This window comes from Drosophila miranda, assembly GCF_003369915.1.
Source record: "Drosophila miranda strain MSH22 chromosome Y unlocalized genomic scaffold, D.miranda_PacBio2.1 Contig_Y17_pilon, whole genome shotgun sequence".
In the NCBI taxonomy this organism is placed as follows: Eukaryota; Metazoa; Arthropoda; class Insecta; order Diptera; family Drosophilidae; genus Drosophila; species Drosophila miranda.
In genome coordinates this window covers 55,001-73,947 of record NW_022881600.1, presented here as the reverse complement: position 1 = coordinate 73,947, position 18,947 = coordinate 55,001, and the positions used below count along the sequence as shown (strand labels likewise).

Here is an 18,947-nt window from a genome sequence, read left to right as displayed (position 1 = left end):
TACCCGTCGGTTCGGATATGCAACGCGGAAGCCCACTTCCCTGTCCCCTTAATTCCTTTGTCCCTTCTAATTCCCCCAGCCTCCTCATCCTCCTTCCCCAACCCCCTAACACTAGTCATACGGTCATACGCAGGGTATTGCACGCGAACAAAAATAATAAGATAAGGCATCGACGCGAGCACGTATAGGAAAGGACCAGTATAGGAACCCCCCCCCCCCCCCTCCCCCATACTACCGATCATACAGCCGGAGCCCGCGTGTGCACCAGTCCTGCCCGATCCACCCCCGACCAGCTCGAGTGGCACCGCCACACACAACAATCGTTGCATGTGATATGCTACATTTATCTTATTTTGGCGCCCAACGTGGGGCCAGATCCGGCTTGCCCCATTTAAAGAAATAACTTGGTCAAAAGTAACACCTGATTTTTATCCTTGCTAGACCGTTTTGTTTTTTGCAACTTATCCAGTGGATACTGTGGATCCGTGTAAGCTCATCATGGCCTACAGGGCCTAGTATCGTGCAGGGTATATTGGCGTGCATTAGGTCCGATACACTGGAAGTGTTATAACTTATATTGGGTATAACTCCGTGGGTCGAGCTTAGCCTATCAACTAGTCGAAGATTGTTATAGGAGCTAAGCGAGAACACTACTGCAGGAAAGAAGAGCGCATTCCAAATCGTTTAGGATGAAATTCTACGAAGATTGCCCCTAATTAACTGGGTTTTGGCTGTCCCGAGGAACCCCTGAGAAGATTACTGAGGTTGCAAGCCTCGGTAAGCCTAGGTGACATCGGACTCCCATACTACCTGATGATTAGTGGAACTAATCCAGCACCTTACTCAGCCCCAATACTTCTGATCTGACCTTTTAGATTTCGCTGGATGAGGGATTATTTATCCTGCCACGGACCTAACTTGTGAGGCAGATTTCAGTTATAAGTAGATTACCCCATTCCTCTCCCTTCCCTACCCGAAAACAATGCAATCCGCTTTACTCTATTCCTACCCAAAAAACGATTGGGCTCCTAAACTGTTTTGATATCTACATATATATCTATATCTATTGACTGTGACTTTTTTTGTATTATTTTTTTTGCATTTGCTATATATATCTAATATATTCATACTTGGTGGTGCCCAAACCGAAATGGTGGTGTCTCGTAGTACGGAGAATTTAGCCCTCTCAGAAGATACGGGGAAACATTGCCAAATTTGCTCCGAAGTAATCGTTTACTAGGTACAACTATTGTCGGCCAGTTGTGGGCACACCTTCCACAGAGTGTGCTTCACCGCTAAAAGTGGTAACAAACGGAAGTGTCGCACTTGTCAGCAAGACCTGAACATCACATCGGCCTCAGCTGAGAATCTTAGTCCCATTGGTCCGTCTACGTCTAGAGCACGAATGCCATCTGTTACTCAGTCCCTTCAGACTAGAAGTCAAAGCAAAAGAGTTAAAGCGTTAAGCCCTCTTGAGATGGCTAACTCAGAGAATGCCAACAGGTCTCCAATCTCCGTCGACGCTCAACAGAATCAGGCCACTATGGCGAAAACTATACAGCAGTCCATAGTGGACGCGATTAGAGTAGCTATGGTAGAGCAAACCCGAATTTTGGCGACCAGCATGGCTGATCAAACTAACCGGCTAGTTCGAGCCATTTCCGATGGACTTCAAAGTACGGCATCTGTACCCTCCCCGAACATAAATGCAGCTCGGATGCAACCGGTAGCAGAACTAGAACAGCAAACGATCGAGCAACTTTTTCGGCTGTCCACTAGTGAACAGGTACCTGTGCCGGGGATTAATCAATCGGGAAATAGTTCGTCACCCTCGAATTTGGGGCAAACCCGTAATGTTGGCTCAGGAGTTTCCACAGGTTCCTCCGCTTCATCCCTTCGGGCAGATCGTGTTAGCCAGATAATGTCTAATTGGAAACTGCGGTTTACGGGAAAGGCTGGTATGTCGATTGAGGACTTCATTTCGTCCTTCATTTTCGGAAGGGGCGGAAGGGGGTGAGGCGAAATTCTGAGATATACGTTTTATAGTGAGATCTAACAGGAGTGCGGATACTAAATTTGGTTACTCTAGCGTTAATATTCTCTGAGATTTTTGAACATCCCCAGATTTTCGTCCTTTGCGGGGGCGGAAGGGAGTGTGGCGAAATTTTGAAACAAACTCGTCTCGGTCCGATATATTAGGAGTGTGGATACCAAATTTGGTTGCTCTAGCTTTTATAGTCTATGAGATCTAGGCGCTAATGTTTTACTCTAAGCAAAGCCGGCTATGCTACGTGTGTGTTAGAGAGAGACAGGGAGAGAAAAAATTAAATTGTTTTCTTGATTTTGGCTATAATAATTATACGATCTGGTTCAGATTTCGCACTCTAAAAGATATAATCATCTTCTACGATTCTGCGTTTTTAGTTTTCTTGTATCGTCGAAATTGTGGATGCCACAGATTTTCGCCTTTTGTAGGGGCGGAAGTGGGCGGGGCAAAGTTTTGAAATATTCTTGTAGCAGTGACATATCACAGAAGTCTGGATACAAAACATCGTTGCTCTAGCTCTTATAGTCTTTGAGCACTAGGCGCTGAAGGGGACGGACAGACGGACGGACGGAAAGACGGACAGACGGACAGACGGACAGACGGACGGACGGACAGACGGACAGACAGACATGGCTCAATCGACTCGGCTATTGATGCTGATCAAGAATATATATACTTTATGGGGTCGGAAACGATTCCTTCTGGACGTTACACACATCCACTTTTACCACAAATCTAATCTACCCCAATACTCATTTTGAGTATCGGGTATAAAAATCAAAAATCTTTTTTGCATCCTTGGCCTTTTTGCAACGTTTTAAAGTCAGCTGTTTGATAAGCTGCAATCGATAGTAAAAAACGCGGGAAACTGTTTGTTTACTTTGAGAGCTTACCAAATTGAAACTAAGTTCAAAAACTGAAATCAAAGTAATGGAAAAGAAAGGCCAGGGTATGTAGAGTTATTATATTAAACAAATTTGTGCTCATGTTTTTGAATATGTTTTTGTGTGTATTAATTTGTGTCGTCCAAAGGTAGAGAAAAAGACTGTTACTTCGAAGCTCGCGAATCCGGGCTCAGTGAAATCCGCGGAGGATATAGAGAAGTCCCTAAAGACCCTATCCAACGAGTTACTGAACGCCTACAATGCATCGTGCAAACCCTCGAGAACGAAGAGGAGGTCCAAGCCACTCTGGTGGAACCGAGATCTCTCTCTCCAAAGGAACAACCTCAAGGAATTCTTCAAGATCGCAAAACAAGCGAACGAAGAGATTGTCAATGAGGAATATAAAATCCTACTTAGGAGCTACAAGAAGGAAATACGTAAGGCACAAAGGAACCCGTGGAGAAACTTCTGCTCCAACATTGAGAAAGTGCCCGAAACCGCTAGGCTCCGGAAGCTGCTCTCAAAGCAGCACACAGTACAGAGCCAACTAAAACTAGACAACGGACAGTGGACAGAGGGCAGTAAAGAAGCCCTAACAGCACTAATGGAGGCGCACTTCCCTGGATGCACCGAGGTCACTGACGCCAAGGAGCATCAGGAACTAGCTACTGAGGAACAGCACCCCCCAATAGGTCTGTTAACCACTAAGAGAATCCACTGGGCCATAGACTCCTTCGCGGCCATAAAAGCACCAGGACTGGACGGGATATTCCCAGCCATGATGCAGTTGACCAAAGAGGTTATTACCCCATGGCTCTTCTCAATATACTCAGCATGCCTAAGTACAGGCTATATTCCCATCCAATGGAGAACCTCGAGGCTTGTCTTCCGCCCTAAGGCAGGAAAGTGCAGCCACGTGAGTCCCAAGGATTACAGACCGATAAGCCTTACCTCCTTTCTACTAAAAACACTAGAAAAGCTGTTGGATTTACACATCAGGAATGAGGTAGGGGGACTGATGTCAATAAACCAACACGCCTACACTAAAGGGAAATCAGTGGAGACGGCACTACACTCGCTAGTAGCCACCATCGAGAGCGCCCTTCACAACAAAAAGTATGCTTTGGGAGCATTTGTGGACATCTCAGGAGCATTCAACAACGTGGCAACAACCGCAATAACAAGTCGCCTAGAAGCGAATAACATACACCCTGCAATCAACGTCTGGATCAAAAACCTCCTAAGTTGTAGACGGGTGCAATCGGAGTGGGGCACCGCTTCCATGGTAAAGGGGGCACACAGAGGCACACCTCAGGGTGGAGTCCTGTCGCCACTACTGTGGAATTTGGTGGTCGACGACCTCATTAAGAGATTTGAAAGGAAGGCCCCAAAAATAACAGCCTATGCAGATGATATAAGCATACTTATTACGGGTGTATGTCCATCGACCCTCAGCTCCATAATGGAACGTACACTCAGGGAGATACGTGAGTGGGCGGAAGAGGTAGGACTCAGTATCAACGCGGACAAGACGGACCTCATCCTCTTTACCAAGAGGTACAAGGTACCGATATGGACCCCCCCCCGAAAATTTACCAAACTAGGCTGACTCCAAAATCACAGGTGAAATACCTAGGCACAGTACTGGACAGCAAGCTGGCATGGAGGCCCAATGTAGTGGAAAGGGTGAAGAAGGCTACCATTGCGCTTTATGCATCCAAGAAGATGCTCAGCAGCACATGGGGCCTGTCACCTGCTCTAATGCACTGGATCTACATCTCGGTGGTGCGACCAACTCTGCTGTATGGAGCCTTAGTGTGGTGGCAGGCTATTGAAAAGAAGACATACCATAAGCTTATGGAAAAGACTCAGCGACAGGCTCTGCTCTGTATTACAGGGGCGCTGAGGTCAACCCCAACAAAAGCACTCGAAACTATAATCGGAATCGACCCCCTGGACATTCACGCTCGCCTGATTGCGGGAAAGGCAGCACAACGCCTTATAGCATCAGGAAACCTATCCATACAAGGATACGGGCACAGTTCAATTGGCAGGGACATGACCAGATCAACTGATTACATGACCCCCCAAACTTGCCTTGACGTCAAAACAACCACATCTTTGGGACCTGAAGACTGGAAAATTGGAAGGGACCAAACTGAGCACCTCAACATATACACAGACGGCTCCAAGACCCTGTACAGACCCTGAGATAAGGCTGTCGTATAAGCTACCGGACCAATGCAGCATATTCCAGGCAGAAGTTTTTGCCATCGGGAAGGCAGCGGAGGTCGCTCTCCTAACAGAACGAGCACACGATGCGGTCAACGTATTCGTCGACAGCCAAGCGGCGATAAGATCCATGCAGTCGTCCGCGGTCAGTTCCAGAAGTGTCTTGGCGAGCAGGGAGGCATTAGACATCCTAAGCACGACAAAGACAGTGCGGATCTATTGGGTTCCCAGCCACCAGGGCATCGAAGGAAACGAAGCGGCGGACGTACTAGCTAAGGAAGGCGTCGGGCTGGAGAATAGGAGAACCGAGAACGTGCCTGTCTCCCTCAGAACGCTGCAAGGCGATCTAGAGAAGCAGGCTAGAGACCAGACTGATAGCAGGTGGAGGAGTACCACCACCTGCAGAACCTCGAAGATAATGGAACATCTCGTCTGCAACTGTCCGGCTCTCTCAAGGGCAAGGAGGAGATACCTGGGCGCCCCAGTGTTGGCATCACTGGAAGATGCCTCCAAAAGGACGCCACAGGAACTGCTGGCCTATGCTAAAAACACCTCGATTCTCGGGGACTTTTTAAAAGCACATTAACACTCCCGCGACGGTTCATACACACCCCATCCGGATAACTAAGGGCCATATTGGCCTATGCGTGGCCCCGCTGAGGGCCGTCCGGGTTAACCTAACCTAACCTAAAGGTAGAGAATACTTAACCAATGTGCCCGTCTCTTATGGTCAATAACTAATTTTGTGCGCGATTGTGCGAGAAAGTAATTATGTAATATTGTAGTGCAAGCTGTGTATAAAATAATCCTGAAACTTGTTTTTGCGCCATTTTGCGCCGGTGTGCGCATTTTAATTTATTTGTAGGTGAGGTGGAGTTCACTTATGAAAAGCTGCTCAGTATTTACATTGAGAATAATCGAAACGCCGCAGCACTTTCGAGTTGGATTTTCGAAGAACTGAAGGCATACAAAATAAGCACGGAGAAAAACTTTTTTGTCAGCGATCTAATGGTTTTTGACCAATCCCTTTTCGCGACAACAATGGTTCCTCTCAAATTAATGGATGATATTGGAAATATATTGTGGCTAAATCGTACTCCTCAGTCTATTAGATTTTGTAGGCCAATCAAACTTGAATTTGTTAAAGAGACTAAAGACCATATTATCGTAGAAAAAAAAAATTTGGACGATCAAATTAAAGATTTATCTTCATATGTCTGCACATTTATAAATGGAAGAAACATAACAGTAAAATATAATCTGCATATGACACTTTTAGACGGGAAAGTTTTGAACATTTTGGCTGAAACTAAATCTTGCCAATTATGTCCCATCTGTAGAGCAAGTCCAAAAGATTTCATGGAAAGTGGAAATATGGATTCACCGAAATTAAAGCCTAGACATGGAACATTACAATGTGGCATGAGTCCACTTCACGCATGGATTCGATTTTTTGAGTTTGTTCTTAAAATTTCTTATAGAACTGGACTCGAAAAATGGCAAGTTAGAGATGAAAATGGAAAAAAAGAAATGGCGAAAAAGTAAAAGCTCATACAGGAGAAGATGTGGAGGAATATGGCTCTACATGTCGACAAGCCTAAACAAAATGGAAGTGGAAACACCAAGGACGGCAACACAGCAAGAAAAGCCTTTTCAAAAGCTAAGCTATTCGCTCAAATCTTAGGTATTGATGAGTCTCTCATCACATATTTTCAAAACATTTTAATTGCGATTTCCTGCCAGCTGTCAATTGATGCAAAACTATTTAAAAAATATTGTCAAGAAATAGTTACACTATATATGTACTCATGGTTTCCGATGTCGGCAACAGTTCATAAAGTTTTAATTCACGGTTTCGAAATAATAGAAGCATCAGTACTGCCAGTAGGTGTTCTTGGAGAAAACGCTTCGGAAGCACGCAATAAATACTATAAGAGTGACAGACGATTACATGCTCGAAAGGATTCACGACGCAACAATATGACAGATGTTTTCCAAAGAGCAATGGATTCCTCTGATCCTCTTGTATCGAGCATCTATCTGACAAAAAGATTGGGTGGAAATAAAAAGGATCCATTGCCGAAAGCTGTTATTGAACTTTTAGAAACACCATGTTTTGAAAATATTTTTTATAACAATAATGCTTCCCTAGAAACTGATACTTATTCTGGTATGTGTGAAAGTGACGAATCGGATTCCGATAATGAAAATTCATTTTCAATAGAAATAGATGTAGAAGAAGATTAATAATAAATTCGTTGTACTTTGAAAAACTTCAACATTCATCACCCTCTAAGTATTAAGTTTAAGTGTAAAAATATAAATTTTTAAGAATTTTAATAACATATTCTATCATAATGGACTGCGTGTTAAAAATCAATATTAGCGAATCTTTTCTTTTATGGGCGTTTGGTGTGGGCGTGGTCGGATCGGTCTAAAATTAAGATATATATATATACACGTCGATAATATTTTGTGTACAAAATTTGAAGTCTCTAGCTTTATTATTTTAATTTACGTCAAAAAATGGGATCGCTGGCCCACTGTGGAATGTATACATATGTATGTCTCTACGCCCCTTTATAGCCTAATTGCTTAATGATTATATTATAACTCTAGATGGCGACAGAAAATAAAATAAAAAATTTGCAATTTGCCATTGAAAAAAGTCGGCACGTTCCAGATGATACATGACTCACAGTGCGGGGAGGTGGGGGGAAGGGGGGAGCAGGTCCAGACCACCCACGTCTATCGCCTCGCCCCGCCCCGCCTCTACCTCTTGATGATCAGGCGGGACTGGGACTGGGACTGGTGTAACCTCGATAGAGCGGCTGTTTCCTTAATAAACTCTAAATGTTTGCTTTACATATACATATGTATATATCAGCTATATAGCAGTAATAATAATTTCTTTCTCGCGCTTTCATTGCAGCTGGTACTTCCGCAAAATCAAACGCATTGAGGCTGAGAAAAAACTTCTACTGCCAGAGAACGAGCACGGTGCATTTTTAATTCGTGATTCTGAGAGCCGACACAACGACTATTCGCTATCAGGTGCGTGCCGAACCAGGCATTTATAATTGTTGTACTCTAATGTTCGTATACTATACTATACACTGTGAATGCTCTTTTGCAGTGCGCGATGGCGACACTGTCAAGCACTATCGCATCAGGCAACTGGACGAGGGCGGCTTCTTCATTGCCAGACGCACAACATTCAGGTGAGTGCGGAGTACACACTGTACTTGGACATTTATCCTATCCTTTCGGCCCGTAGAACCCTGCAGGAGCTGGTCGAGCACTATTCCAAGGACTCCGACGGCCTGTGCGTCAACCTCTGCAAGCCCTGTGTACAGGTAAGCATCCATTGGGCGGACATATACATCCCCATACAGCCCCCATTGTTTGCTTTGGTTTTATCGCGCATCCAACATCCAACAACGACCGGCAGCGGCCAAGTGTGATGTGCAATGTGACATTTGTAACATTCAACATTGTTATCCCTATGTTTTGTTCATTTCGCAATGCCAACACGTGTGTACTAAAACTGTCTTATATTTTCCATATATTTCTTGCTTTTTCTTTAATTAACACCAAAACTAATTATAATGTCTGTAAAACGATAATGACCAACAATAACCAACAATAACAACAACAACTACAACCGAACGATAACCGAAAATAACTGAAAATACAAACAAATATATATAATATATTAATCAAATAGGACAAATACCTTTTCGGGTGTCTGTGAGGTAGGATTTCTATGTAAAAACAAAACGTTACGATGTGCGTTCATGTGTGTGTTTTTATTGCCCATTAACACAACAATAACCAGAAACCAGAATCCAACTCCACCCCCACCCGCAACACCAACCCCCCTTCGAATCGAGTCGAGTCGAATCGTGGGCATACTTGGACAGAACACACTCAAACGCGGCGCCGTTTCCCTTCACTGGGTTTCGGCACCAATTAGATGAAACTTAGCTTTGATCAACGATTATTAAGCAGTAGTATAGGATCAAATACGATAGATAGATTGTCTCGATTGCACACAAGAACCAGAAACCAGAATCCAACTCCACCCCCACCCGCAACACCAACCCCCCTTCACGACGATTCGACTGCAATGCCTTTAATCTCCAAATAACCGCCAATCAATCGCTCAATATCTCACCCACGGCAGCGCTCAAAGTGCAATCGAGACAATCTATCTATCGTATATGATCCTATACTACTGCTTAATAATCGTTGATCAAAGCTAAGTTTCATCTAATTGGTGCCGAAACCCAGTGAAGGGAAACGGCGCCGCGTTTGAGTGTGTTCTGTCCAAGTATGCCCTCGATTCGACTCGACTCGATTCGACTTCCATTGATCTTTTGCACTTTGACTGGCTGGCACTTGAACTTTGAACCCACTTAGTCCATCAAAACAGATCCAACTAAAATCATATAGCGCCAGCTAATGGAACAGATTCTATGTAAATAAGGCCCTAACCTAACCTTCATCTCTCCCCTTTTTGGAAATCTTTTAAGCAGTAGTTTATCAAAATATTGTACATCCGACGTTGGTGCGTTGCTTGCCCCGTGGCTGGTCTGCACAGACATATATTTTCTATGTACATGGGATAGAAAATTGCATATCCTTTACGGCATCCTTGATGCTACTTTTTCAGAGTCGCATTTCTGCCCGACTCGCACTTTACTTTCTACATGGCGTGTAGAGTCGAACTACTGTTCACTGTGTCAGTCACTGTGGCGACACCTGTCGGCGCATTCGATTCAAGTGAATTCTGGCCACAGCCCCGAAAGTATGGCAATAAATATTGCCTCTTCATGGCAACTGGCTCTCTGATTGGAAGATAAAGGGCCCTCCCCAAGCACAGAATAAAACCCCCGCTTTAGTTTTTAGACCCTTTCCTCTTTCCGAAGAGAATGTAGACAGACACAAGGGTACGCAACGCAACGTGCAGTACGTTCTTAGGGAGGTGGTGATGATGGTTAATGAATGTATGCTACAAACTCATTGCTCAATTGGCACGATCATTACCTCAAGCCGAACACCAATGCGCCTACCATATTGACAATAGAAAATTCATTTGCTAACTCATCTCTCTATCCATCCACCATGTCCGAACAACCTGACGCTCCAGATCGAGAAACCTGTCACCGAGGGCCTATCGCATCGAACACGCGACCAGTGGGAGATCGACAGAACGTCCCTCAAATTTGTACGCAAACTGGGCTCCGGCCAGTTCGGCGACGTTTGGGAGGGACAGTGGAACAACACAACACCCGTGGCCATTAAAACTCTGAAATCGGGTAAGTCGAGAGCTGCGCTCTGTTTGCTCTTTGCGGGAGTTTGTTTAACAATGAGTCTTGGCCCCTTTCAGGCACAATGGACCCCAAGGACTTCTTAGCCGAAGCCCAGATCATGAAGAAGCTGCGCCACACGAAGCTCATACAGCTGTACGCTGTCTGCACGGTGGAGGAGCCCATCTACATTATCACGGAGTTGATGAAGCACGGTTCACTGTTGGAATATCTGCAAGGTAAGCTGGGCCCCAGATGACGATCACACGACTCGCCGTGTGTCCGCACATTTCGAGACATTCTTGCAGCTTGCATTAGTCAAATTACAAACATTTTCACGCCCCGCTGCGGCAATTAGTCAAAAAGAAAAGAAAGAACCAAACGTCCGCCCGCCCGCTCGCTTATCATGTCATGGCAATTGCTTATTTGTGTTTTTAATATCTTTTAGCCATTGCAGGCAAAGGTCGTAGCCTCAAAATGCAGACGCTCATCGATATGGCCGCACAAATAGCCGCTGGCATGGCCTACCTGGAGTCCCAGAACTACATCCACAGAGACTTGGCGGCGCGCAACGTTCTCGTTGGCGATGGCAACATTGTGAAGATAGCCGACTTTGGTTTGGCCAGGTGAGTCTTGGGCGGTATGCCGGGAAAGGAATGAAAATTAATATCCATCTTCCAACGGCAGGCTCATCAAGGAGGACGAGTACGTGGCGCGAGTTGGCGCCCGCTTCCCCATTAAATGGACGCATACCATATCCGGGTGAATCCACTGACTACCGTTTATTCTAGGAATCGAGCATAATCTAATCAAATGATTCACTTCGGCAATCAGGTATGACCAATGCGGAGGTGTTGACCCAAGTGGAGCACGGCTATCGCATGCCCCTGCCACCCAACTGCGAGCCGCGCCTGTACGAGATCATGCTCGAGTGCTGGCACAAGGATCCCATGCGCAGACCCACATTCGAGACGCTCCAATGGAAGCTCGAGGACTTTTACACCTCCGATCAGAGCGACTGCAAGGAGGCGCAGGCTTACTGATAAATGCTACCTGCGACCACGGACGCGGACAGTAGCCGTGGCGAGGCGCAAGGAGGAGCTGGAGGAGCTGCCAATGATCGTCGGGCATCCCACAACGGACAATTCATATTAAGTTAATTACTTCAGTTTTGCACACATTTTCTATTGCTGCTTCCTGCGACCATGAAACATGCGGGGCTCATGGACAGGGCAGGGGCATGTCTTGGTAACAACTCCATACCATACGATTAATGTTATTAGCGTTTAAGCTAACAAATAGTCTGTAAGCCGGAAAAGTGAATGCGAATGTTTTGTTAATTATTTGTTGTTTCAATATGACAAGCATATATATATATGTATGTATGTATATAGTGTTAAATGAATAATAATACATTCGATATATTTATCGGCAAATGCGACAAATCTATCCATATGCTTGTCATATTGAAACAACAAATAACAAATAACAAATAACAAATATATATATATATACAACCGTATAGTCAGAGTTAAACCTAGGAACCTTTTATATTCTATTTTGCCAACGCATACTTACCCTTACCCACCCTCTCACCCTCACTCTCACACTGTTCTTCTTTAGTTGATAGGCCAATCTGAAATATGAAAACGATATTTGCAGCAAACAAATACATATATTAAAAACTGTTTACTTTTAGTTAATCCACTTCGTACGTGTCTTACCTGCCACTCCTCCCACAAACCACAAAACACTCAATCACTAATCAACGACATTATACATATGTATGCTTTATCACAAGCAAATAAAAATGAAATTAAAATTAAAAATACAAATAATAAACGAAGGAAAGCACCACAAACGCCAATCATCATTCAAGTGCTAGCGGACGCTACTTTTTGCTGCATGCGACAGTTGAAATCCGCATGAGTAACGATCTAGAGTTTAATTGTAATTGTAATCATTTAATTTTATTCTATTTATAATTAAACACACAAACAAACGCATACACATATACGAGTACATGTACATTTAGAACAAAAAACCATTTAAAATAAAACTTCTTCATAATTTATAAAATAAAAATAAAGGCATAATCATTTTTATTGAAAACGAATCACCGCACTGTAGTCCACGTCATTCTTTATCCTTTCTCTGTTTGCTTTTTGATTTGGTGAACATTCATTCCAGTTTCTGCAGCGCATGCAGCGTGTGTGGGGATGGAAGAAGAGTGAAGAGTTCTGCGTAAAGTCAAATTAACGTAACTAAAATAATTTCTATGCCTAATCTATGTACGTACTCCAAGCAAAACCAAACCCGAAGAACGCATGAATCGAAGGCTGATTTAACAAATGTATTCTAACCCTAGTATGAGTTCTTATGTAGTCTGTGATATACTCTCTAAACTGTCTTTGAATCTGTACTGTGCTGCACAAAAACAGGAACGTATGGTGCATAAATAAACCAGTATATGTTCTACAGAAGCCACACAAGCAACTTTAATCAAAACATACCGAGTTCAGCGAACTCCTCGATTTATTTAACAAATAACGTAAAAGTGGATTGCTTACACTTTCCAACATAACGTATGTCATATTGAATATGTAAAGAAATACCATATATGTAGAGCATTCATTGTAAGAGTCATGTATAACGAACGATTCGATCTTATATTTCCAATCCAAAACTAGAATGTAAGTATATGCGCAAAGCTTTTATTTCACGATAAATGAAAATAAATATTTTTAAAAAGCTTCGCTTTGATCTGCGGTAGGCCCCAAATACGAGCATCATCGGCCAGTCGGTGCGTCCCCTAATCGATTTCTTGCCATAGTTGATTGAATTTGGTCATTGTAAGTCTCTGGGCTAGATCGCAGCTAAATTACGAATAAAACAATTGGACTTGTCCGAGAGCCCCGCCTAAAATGTCGCGCGATTGTACTGCACTCCCGATGGCGATGGGACGGGGGGAGATAGGGGAGTGCCGTGCCGCGCCGTGCTTGAATGATTACAAATAAACAATGCCACTTGATGACGACTCCAAACATTTGAGTGTGAGTCAACAGCCATAGTGTTTTCGCTTCGATTTTCAGTTGTTCAATACGAATGTGACTGCAACTGCGATGGCGATGGCGAGTGTGATTCTCCCCTATTCTATTTCTTATAAGGTAATACTAGCCGCAACTTTTTTGGCTTTCACATGCTCTATTTGTAATCAATCAACGTAGAAATACCGCTAAGTCTTCTAGGGCGGGGTCGACGCCAGGCCTGATAAGCGGACCGAAGCCAAGTGTGGTGGAGTGGAGGCTGTGCTGAATCACACCCACAAGAACCAGAAACCAGAATCCAACTCCACCCCCACCCGCAACACCAACCCCCCTTCACGGCGATTCGACTGCAATGCCTTTAATCTCCAAATAACCGCCAATCAATCGCTCAATATCTCACCCACGGCAGCGCTCAAAGTGCAATCGAGACAATCTATCTATCGTATATGATCCTATACTACTGCTTAATAATCGTTGATCAAAGCTAAGTTTCATCTAATTGGTGCCGAAACCCAGTGAAGGGAAACGGCGCCGCGTTTGAGTGTGTTCTGTCCAAGTATGCCCTCGATTCGACTCGACTCGATTCGACTTCCATTGATCTTTTGCACTTTGACTGGCTGGCACTTGAACTTTGAACCCACTTAGTCCATCAAAACAGATCCAACTAAAATCATATAGCGCCAGCTAATGGAACAGATTCTATGTAAATAAGGCCCTAACCTAACCTACATCTCTCCCCTTTTTGGAAATCTTTTAAGCAGTAGTTTATCAAAATATTGTACATCCGACGTTGGTGCGTTGCTTGCCCCGTGGCTGGTCTGCACAGACATATATTTTCTATGTACATGGGATAGAAAATTGCATATCCCTTACGGCATCCTTGATGCTACTTTTTCAGAGTCGCATTTCTGCCCGACTCGCACTTTACTTTCTACATGGCGTGTAGAGTCGAACTACTGTTCACTGTGTCAGTCACTGTGGCGACACCTGTCGGCGCATTCGATTCAAGTGAATTCTGGCCACAGCCCCGAAAGTATGGCAATAAATATTTCCTCTTCATGGCAACTGGCTCTCTGATTGGAAGATAAAGGGCCCTCCCCAAGCACAGAATAAAACCCCCGCTTTAGTTTTTAGACCCTTTCCTCTTTCCGAAGAGAATGTAGACAGAACCAGGGGACCGCAACGCAACGTGCAGTACGTTCTTAGGGAGGTGGTGATGATGGTTAATGAATGTATGCTACAAACTCATTGCTCAATTGGCACGATCATTACCTCAAGCCGAACACCAATGCGCCTACCATATTGACAATAGAAAATTCATTTGCTAACTCATCTCTCTATCCATCCACCATGTCCGAACAACCTGACGCTCCAGATCGAGAAACCTGTCACCGAGGGCCTATCGCATCGAACACGCGACCAGTGGGAGATCGACAGAACGTCCCTCAAATTTGTACGCAAACTGGGCTCCGGCCAGTTCGGCGACGTTTGGGAGGGACAGTGGAACAACACAACACCCGTGGCCATTAAAACTCTGAAATCGGGTAAGTCGAGAGCTGCGCTCTGTTTGCTCTTTGCGGGAGTTTGTTTAACAATGAGTCTTGGCCCCTTTCAGGCACAATGGACCCCAAGGACTTCTTAGCCGAAGCCCAGATCATGAAGAAGCTGCGCCACACGAAGCTCATACAGCTGTACGCTGTCTGCACGGTGGAGGAGCCCATCTACATTATCACGGAGTTGATGAAGCACGGTTCACTGTTGGAATATCTGCAAGGTAAGCTGGGTCCCAGATGACGATCACACGACTCGCCGTGTGTCCGCACATTTCGAGACATTCTTGCAGCTTGCATTAGTCAAATTACAAACATTTTCACGCCCCGCTGCGGCAATTAGTCAAAAAGAAAAGAAAGAACCAAACGTCCGCCCGCCCGCTCGCTTATCATGTCATGGCAATTGCTTATTTGTGTTTTTAATATCTTTTAGCCATTGCAGGCAAAGGTCGTAGCCTCAAAATGCAAAATGCTCATCGATATGGCCGCACAAATAGCCGCTGGCATGGCCTACCTGGAGTCCCAGAACTACATCCACAGAGACTTGGCGGCGCGCAACGTTCTCGTTGGCGATGGCAACATTGTGAAGATAGCCGACTTTGGTTTGGCCAGGTGAGTCTTGGGCGGTATGCCGGGAAAGGAATGAAAATTAATATCCATCTTCCAACGGCAGGCTCATCAAGGAGGACGAGTACGTGGCGCGAGTTGGCGCACGCTTCCCCATCAAATGGACAGCGCCCGAGGCGGCCAACTACAGTAAATTCTCAATCAAATCTGATGTCTGGAGCTTCGGTATTCTCCTCACTGAGCTGGTCACTTACGGACGCATACCATATCCGGGTAAATCCACTGACTACCGTTTATTCTAGGAATCGAGCATAATCTAATCAAATGATTCACTTCGGCAATCAGGTATGACCAATGCGGAGGTGTTGACCCAAGTGGAGCACGGCTATCGCATGCCCCTGCCACCCAACTGCGAGCCGCGCCTGTACGAGATCATGCTCGAGTGCTGGCACAAGGATCCCATGCGCAGACCCACATTCGAGACGCTCCAATGGAAGCTCGAGGACTTTTACACCTCCGATCAGAGCGACTACAAGGAGGCGCAGGCTTACTGATAAATGCTACCTGCGACCACGGACGCGGACAGTAGCCGTGGCGAGGCGCAAGGAGGAGCTGGAGGAGCTACCAATGATCGTCGGGCATCCCACAACGGACAATTCATATTAAGTTAATTACTTCAGTTTTGCACACATTTTCTATTGCTGCTTCCTGCGACCATGAAACATGCGGGGCTCATGGACAGGGCAGGGGCATGTCTTGGTAACAACTCCATACCATACGATTAATGTTATTAGCGTTTAAGCTAACAAATAGTCTGTAAGCCGGAAAAGTGAATGCGAATGTTTTGTTAATTATTTGTTGTTTCAATATGACAAGCATATGGATAGATTTGTCGCATTTGCCGATAAATATATCGAATGTATTATTATTCATTTAACACTATATACATACATACATACATATATATATATATATATATATATATATATATATATACAACCGTATAGTCAGAGTTAAACCTAGGAACCTTTTATATTCTATTTTGCCAACGCATACTTACCCTTACCCACCCTCTCACCCTCACTCTCACACTGTTCTTCTTTAGTTGATAGGCCAATCTGAAATATGAAAACGATATTTGCAGCAAACAAATACATATATTAAAAACTGTTTACTTTTAGTTAATCCACTTCGTACGTGTCTTACCTGCCACTCCTCCCACAAACCACAAAACACTCAATCACTAATCAACGACATTATACATATGTATGCTTTATCACAAACAAATAAAAATGAAATTAAAATTAAAAATACAAATAATAAACGAAGGAAAGCACCACAAACGCCAATCATCATTCAAATGCTAGCGGACGCTACTTTTTGCTGCATGCGACAGTTGAAATCCGCATGAGTAACGATCTAGAGTTTAATTGTAATTGTAATCATTTAATTATATTCTATTTATAATTAAACACACAAACAAACGCATACACATATACGAGTACATGTACATTTAGAACAAAAAACCATTTAAAATAAAACTTCTTCATAATTTATAAAATAAAAATAAAGGCATAATCATTTTTATTGAAAACGAATCACCGCACTGTAGTCCACGTCATTCTTTATCCTTTCTCTGTTTGCTTTTTGATTTGGTGAACATTCATTCCAGTTTCTGCAGCGCATGCAGCGTGTGTGGGGATGGAAGAAGAGTGAAGAGTTCTGCGTAAAGTCAAATTAAAGTAACTAAAATAATTTCTATGCCTAATCTATGTACGTACTCCAAGCAAAACCAAACCCGAAGAACGCATGAATCGAAGGCTGATTTAACAAATGTATTCTAACCCTAGTAAGAGTTCTTATGTAGTCTGTGATATACTCTCTAATCTGTCTTTGAATCTGTACTGTGCTGCACAAAAATAGGAACGTATGGTGCATAAATAAACCAGTATATGTTCTACAGAAGCCACACAAGCAACTTTAATCAAAACATACCGAGTTCAGCGAACTCCTCGATTTATTTAACAAATAACGTAAAAGTGGATTGCTTACACTTTCCAACATAACGTATGTCATATTGAATATGTAAAGAACTACCATATATGTAGAGCATTCATTGTAAGAGTCATGTATAACGAACGATTCGATCTTATATTTCCAATCCAAAACTAGAATGTAAGTATATGCGCAAAGCTTTTATTTCACGATAAATGAAAATAAATATTTTTAAAAAGCTTCGCTTTGATCTGCGGTAGGCCCCAAATACGAGCATCATCGGCCAGTCGGTGCGTCCCCTAATCGATTTCTTGCCATAGTTGATTGAATTTGGTCATTGTAAGTCTCTGGGCTAGATCGCAGCTAAATTACGAATAAAACAATTGGACTTGTCCGAGAGCCCCGCCTAAAATGTCGCGCGATTGTACTGCACTCCCGATGGCGATGGGGACGGGGGGAGATAGGGGAGTGCCGTGCCGCGCCGTGCTTGAATGATTACAAATAAACAATGCCACTTGATGACGACTCCAAACATTTGAGTGTGAGTCAACAGCCATAGTGTTTTCGCTTCGATTTTCAGTTGTTCAATACGAATGTGACTGCAACTGCGATTGCGATGGCGATGGCGAGTGTGATTCTCCCCTATTCTATTTCTTATAAGGTAATACTAGCCGCAACTTTTTTGGCTTTCACATGCTCTATTTGTAATCAATCAACGTAGAAATACCGCTAAGTCTTCTGGGGCGGGGTCGACGACAGGCCTGATAAGCGGACCGAAGCCAAGTGTGGTGGAGTGGAGGCTGTGCTGAATCACACCCGCATGCGAGTGAGCAGCAGCAGCAATCGCAAACAAGAGGAATGAGGCACAAGTTAGCCAAGTGATTGGTTATCAGACGATTTCCTGCAAACTGATGTTTTCCCTGCCGTTTGCCTTTGGTTAAAATTAGAAGAGGTTGGCTTGCCTTATTAGTAGGCGCTTTATCGCCGTCGACGCCCTCGCCACGGCATACCAGCCGAATGACCGCATACCCACAGCAGAACTTCATTTCCAGCGATCGCTGGCTGGCCTTAGTCATGCCATATACGATTATGTAAGCACTTTGAGACATTGAGAATCGCTTGGATGCTTCAGTTCTTTCCTCGCTTTATTAATGATTTTAAGCGGTTACAAGTATTTAATGGTATGGTATGTGTAATTGTAAAACAAATGCATGGAAGCAAAGTAAATGCCAAAAATGAATGAATGTTCACATTCATTGGAATTTCGAATAGAACACAATGGGGGGATTGCTTATGTGAAGAATGTAAAAGTT

At 43.9% G+C, this 18,947-nt stretch overlaps 1 protein-coding gene and 1 pseudogene across 2 annotated transcripts; both read left to right on the top strand.

Annotated features, from left to right (window-relative positions):
- The first annotated feature begins 8,241 nt into the window (after nucleotides 1-8,241).
- Nucleotides 8,242-11,777, top strand: LOC117189324 (tyrosine-protein kinase Src42A-like). 2 transcript variants are annotated; one of them, XM_033394474.1, is made up of 7 exons: nucleotides 8,242-8,384; nucleotides 8,441-8,519; nucleotides 10,316-10,484; nucleotides 10,556-10,714; nucleotides 10,933-11,101; nucleotides 11,163-11,237; nucleotides 11,310-11,777. In XM_033394474.1, the coding sequence occupies exons 1-7, from the start codon at nucleotides 8,257-8,259 to the stop codon at nucleotides 11,551-11,553; spliced, it is 1,023 nt and encodes a 340-aa protein (XP_033250365.1). In that variant the 5' UTR covers nucleotides 8,242-8,256; the 3' UTR covers nucleotides 11,554-11,777. The 2 variants fall into 2 exon arrangements, with proteins under 2 accessions (XP_033250365.1, XP_033250364.1); XM_033394473.1 differs by having other exon boundaries at nucleotides 10,924-11,101; nucleotides 11,310-11,776.
- A 3,096-nt stretch (nucleotides 11,778-14,873) lies between these two features.
- On the top strand, nucleotides 14,874-16,540 carry LOC117189325 (annotated as a pseudogene).
- Nucleotides 16,541-18,947: the final 2,407 nt, after the last annotated feature.